This window comes from Sinocyclocheilus anshuiensis, unplaced genomic scaffold (assembly GCF_001515605.1).
Source record: "Sinocyclocheilus anshuiensis isolate Anshui unplaced genomic scaffold, SAMN03320099.WGS_v1.1 scaffold139, whole genome shotgun sequence".
Lineage (NCBI taxonomy): Eukaryota > Metazoa > Chordata > Actinopteri > Cypriniformes > Cyprinidae > Sinocyclocheilus > Sinocyclocheilus anshuiensis.
In genome coordinates, this window is record NW_015549566.1 from 956,446 (window position 1) to 962,076 (window position 5,631).

Sequence of the window (5,631 nt, forward strand, 5' to 3'; positions counted from 1 at the left end):
GTATACTACTTGTTGCAAATAGTGGCAATTATCTGCACTTCAGTATTGTAGTACATTATAAATCAGTATGCAATAATAACGTATTGAGTGTAAATTATAATTTTAATTTTAATTATTAAATGGATGCCACCTTATTGGTACAATAAAGCCCTCCCTACACCTACCCTAACTGATACTTTATTTTCAACTTTTTGATTATTTCCTTAATTTTTATTGAAAATAAATTCCTTTACGATGTGATACGAGATTTGAAAAGGGAGGGGGAAAAAAAGTTCGGCAAAAGGCGGGATCGAACCCGGGTCAATCGCGTCAAAAAGCCAATGACACACACTTATCCATCTGCGCCACTTGAGCTGATGTTTTATGGCCACTTTTAACTATATTTAAATATACACTTCGTATTTTTAATTCCAGAGTAAGGGCAATTCATACAATACATTTAAACTGAGCTACTTTAATACCATCTCCGAACTTTCTACCACGACTCTGCTGTTCTTCGGCTGGTTCTTCCTGTATACGTTGATTGACAGATGTCTCGTCCAGTCAGCGGTGAGTAATCCCAAACCAATGGTGCTGTCTCAAACTATACCTACCTCTTCAGGTTTGTCTGATTTGTCGTTGTGTTTTCTGACTTGTTATTTTGTTTTCGAATTTGTCATTGTGTTTTCTGACTTGTTATAATGTTTTCTGAATTGTTGTTGTGTTTTTTAGACTTGCATTTGCGTTTGTAATTTGTTATTTTGTTTTCAGAATTGTGATTTGCTTTGCACTTCTCGGCCACCGTAGCACAGTGGCCCAAAGCACTAATTGGGAAGACATGTCTAGTAATGATCTGATATTATAGTACTAGGATTAACAAAATAGTGGGAACTCCAGAAATTAATCATTGATCTGATGATGAATGCAAATAATTTCTCAATAGCTTGTTTGGGATGAGTGCCTATAAAGTCACAGTCAAAGTTTTGTTCATAGTGTGTTCTGCACGATTAGCCTTCATCATGGTTTTCAATGCGCTGTGTATTTGGAAAGGGCTCCTTTTGGTTTCTTTTCTTTTCCTTTCTGTCCATGGACAAGCCTCAGGGCTGTAAGTAATTTTGAATGGTAACTGTCTAATAATATCTTTGTAATATCTAAATCTAAATATTTAGTTATACTAAATCAATCTTTTTGTGTGTGTGTGTGACATTTTCTTAAAATGCTGGAAGTGTGCTCCATTATACCATGCAATATTTTAATTAATTAAAAAATAAAAATACTTTATCAGCACAGATGGGACCTGCTTAAACTGAAGTGCAGCTAGTTCTGTAATATGTATTGAAATATAAAAGTGGCAGAACTGTATTAGACATTTTTGTCTTTGATTATGTCTGAAACTTGGGCAAGCATATCTCTTTATGCTTTGATAGCTCTCAGGTCTTTCATGGTGACGTTTCCTGCAGTGATCGAGTCGGGATCTGAGGCCAAACTGTGTGCAAGTTTTCTCAAGCCCAATGAAAGCCTTGCCATGAACATTTATTTGGTTCATGGTGACCAGAGCACTTTACTGCTGCAGGAGAAAGCTGAGGAAGAGTTTCACCGCTGCTTTAACTTTCAGATTTGCCAGCAAGAAAAGTGCATTCACATGTCATTGAACATTTTAGTTAAGATATGTTAAATAACATGTCTCCCAACAGACACCTCTGGTCGAAGAAGAATCAGTGCAGACAATGAAGGTAGAACTTCAGGGGAAGAACTTCAAGATGACTGAAAAGAAAAAAGTCATGTTCAGATGTTACAACCTTTTGACTTTCATCCAGACTGAATTTTTGAGATTTAAAGTTCAATGAATACTAAGGTTGTTTAATTTGTTTCACACTGTTGATGTCATAGTGTTTTTACGGGATGTCATTAGTGAAAGAGCATTAGCACTGTGGGGCACAACAGACATAGTCCACAGTAGCCACACCCCAAACCACTGGGTTATTTCATGCTGCTTGGTTTTATTTGCAAATATATCATATTAACTGTTTTTTAAATTTACCCCTGAACTACTACTATAGGTCAAAACTGTTACTTACACATTCATCTATATGTAACTGTAACACTATAAAAATATAATTATAAACATTAAATTTATAATAACATTTCTGAAGTATTACTTTAAAATGTGTGGTCTGCTCAGATATTTACTTGTACTACATACAAGTTATTTTGGAAATGACGTCGCTTTCTATTATCTGGTATTTAATTATGTAGTAAGTAGCTTTCATTTAGTCCGTGTTTCTGTAATCAACATTAAGGAAATGATTATTTTTTTAATTAAATTCAAATCACAGTTTCTTCACATATTTTTCAGAGCCTCTAATGTTGCACTGCATCTCAGAAATGACAAGTGTAAAGTTTGCAATCTCATGTTATACCATATCACTCATTTCACAGTGAATTTCAGAGTTGTCACCATGGATAGAAATTTTGTACCCTTTGATCAGAAGGTTCGTACCATTTAAGCAAAATCAACATTTTTAAAAACAATTATTTTCTGTGCACCATACCCCTAATGCACCCAACAATAAATATATTATTTGCACAATGTATTTTTTTTTTTTTAATTTGAATGAATTTTTATTTGTTTGTATGTTTTTAGTACAGTACAGTCGTGCTGGAGGTAAGCACATGATACCCGTCTAATGCAGCCATTCATGGCATGCACAACAAAATTTTGATCTAATTTGCATTTCAAATGTCTGTTGTACCAGCAGTTATTGAATATTCAGTGATTAGATTGCTAAATAATAGTCAAGATCTATGTAGATGACTAAAGCTAAACTATATCTGCGCTGTGTGTTCTTTGGGATCAAACAGGACAGTCAGAATAACAGGATTGGTCAGTGGACAAATATTTCCTCAACAAGGTGGATATTGCAGCTTTCTCATGAGCTTAACCCAGAGGCCCGTCAAGGCATTTAGAAACTGAGGGTTTTTATTGGTGAACGGGTGATCACACATTATTTTGAGGTGAAGAAGTATGATAAGTGACAATGTCACAGAACGTTTCTGAGAGTGATTATGAAACCTCATTCATAACCCATTTTAACTGATTCCCTGTACTTGATTTCCAGTTTTACCCAAGTTTGAAATTACCATGAAAGCTCCAAAAGAATTAAGTTTTGGTGATAGCGACATGAATATGAAGGTTTGTGGGTAGTAAGTGAAGGTTTTTTCTGTTTTATTGCATTAAAATACTAAAATGCAATAATAATAAAACATTTTATTTTTTATTATAATGTCCTAAATCAGTATTTCAAAAGTTTAACTCAAAGCATGAAATTCATAGATACACATTTGGACAACCAGTGGCTGGTAAAGCAAGGGTGGAAGTATGCCGGGAACATTTGAGATATATTTCTCAAACAGACTTGATTTCACCATGTTTGTTTGAAAATACTGAGGTGTGAGACTGTATTATTGTATGTTGTGTTGAATTTATGAAAACATTTTCATCATATGGTCTTTGTAATGGATGATTTTAATGGATGTGTTTGTACTCTACCAGCAGATGAGTGAGATGGGCTGTGCCTCCTTTACTTTGGACACATCAGTCTTTTTTAACTCTATAAATGAGAGATTCCTAAAAGAACACGTTATTGTAAAAGTGAATGTAACAGAAGAAGGAACAGGTGACAGATCCAAGCAGAACTCGTTTGGATTACAAAAAAAAAAATCCCCAACATTAAGTGAACTGATTATAGAGAATATTGAGCAACCATTAAAGTGTGATGCTGAGTTTACAGTGGCCATCAAGTATTATTTTGTTGGAGAGACTGTTGAAGAATTAAAAACTGATATTGTCTATATAGTGAGTACAATTGCTGCATGTTCATTGGCTATGTACAGTATTACAGTCATCCTCTGGGATCCTCAGTTTGTTATTGGAGTGTCATCTGTCTGTTTCAGGTCTTGTCCAGAGGAGTGATTGTTCATCATGGATCTGAGAAGGTTGAAGTGAAGTCTTCTAATGGAGCAGCAAGTGACACAGTGTCGTTCAAACTGTCTGTTGGTGCAGATCTGGCTCCTGCAGTGCAGATTCTGGTCTACTGTGTTCTGCCCAGTGAAAATGTTGTTGCTCGTAGCAGAGATTTCATGACTGAGAAGTGTTACAAAATCAAGGTATGCAAACAGTTCTGGAATAATTTAGATATTGCTGTCTTTAAACCTAATTTTAACACCACAGAATGATTCCATTCATAGCAGCACTAAAATGACACATCCTACTGTTTTCATTACAGGTTTTCCTGCAGTTTTCTCCTGTTAAAGCAGTTCCTGGTGAGAAAAACACTCTCCAGCTCTCAGCTCAGCCTGGTTTCACTGTGCGGCCTCAGTGCTGTAGATCAGAGCGTCCTGATCATGGAGTCAGGACAACGTCTGGATACTGACAAGGTTTAATTGTGTAGCTTACATGGTTAAAATGAGAAATCTAACTTTAAAAAGCCTTCTACAATACAAAATATTGATATTTCCAATGACAAGTCTTTAGAATTGTGTATTTAATCATTGGTAAATGTTTTTTAATCTCATCACAGGTCTTTAACCTGCTGTCAGTACAGGTAGTATCAGGTTACCCTTATAATGCTGTGGATGCACCAGAGTGCCTGAAGTTAGACCTCGTCGGGCTGTGTCACCAGACCGTGTTTATAACAGCTTGAGGGTAACAAACTGCTCATAAAATTGTTAAAGTTACTTATAAAGAGGAGAAAGTAGGACATAAAGAAAATGAAGATAAAAAAATAATATTTTTGTATTACACCAAACCCAAGGAATATAGATTTTAATTTACTTTGTTTTTAACATTCAAGCCTCATATTACATTTCATGTAGTTTCTAATTGCTGTTTGACAAAATGTGGGATTGAAGATGGCAACAAATTTGCCTGTGAGACAACCCCATTGTCTGACATACTATGGCATAACTTATCACAAAAGTTTTCAATTAGGTATGTTTACTTGGTTTACATATTTACATATTTGTAATTTAATGAATGTTTTGTTGTTACATGTAGGCCTAATTGCAGAAAATGTTTAAGGGAACCTGAAATCATGTGACTGGAATATCAATTTGTACTGCTGTTGATGAAATAACAGTTTCTTAGTGTTAACAGTTGATGTCTAAAATGGATTCAGATGCATAAGCTAACAAAAAGAGTTTTTAGATGAGTAGATGCATAAATAGACTGATGGGGGAATTCACTAAGAATCAGTTTATACCTGCTGAGAACACTGGTTCTTTGCACATGCGCATTAGTCATTTATTTGAACTTTCAGAGAGGATGCCCGATGAATATTCAAAAACAGGATCTGCTCAACCACCTGTGGAGACAGTTCGTACCTTTTTCCCAGAAACATGGCTCTGGCAGCTCACTGAAGTGGGGTATGTAAATGCTGTAAGGACCACTTATTCAAGGATACCCAACAGAGTTCGTAAGTGACACATTACGAGATAAGATAGGATAAGATAAGACTTTATTTTATCTCCAAAGGGAAGTTTAGACATTACAGCAGCATGGATAAGACAGTACAAAAACACAAAATAGAATGAAGAAAAAGAAGGAAAAAAAACTTAAGCAGACTAAAATAGTTACAAATAAAAAAAAACACT

The 5,631-nt window shown here is 35.1% G+C and overlaps 1 protein-coding gene across 1 annotated transcript; it reads left to right on the plus strand.

Moving 5' to 3' along the window:
* Positions 1-3,697: 3,697 nt before the first annotated feature.
* On the plus strand, positions 3,698-4,682 carry LOC107657233 (ovostatin homolog; the record flags this gene model as incomplete). The annotated part of the gene is made up of 4 exons (XM_016445257.1): positions 3,698-3,835; positions 3,934-4,146; positions 4,266-4,346; positions 4,560-4,682. Coding segments are annotated over 4 exons (555 nt in total), but the record flags the coding sequence as incomplete, so codon positions are not given.
* Between the last annotated feature and the right edge of the window lie 949 nt (positions 4,683-5,631).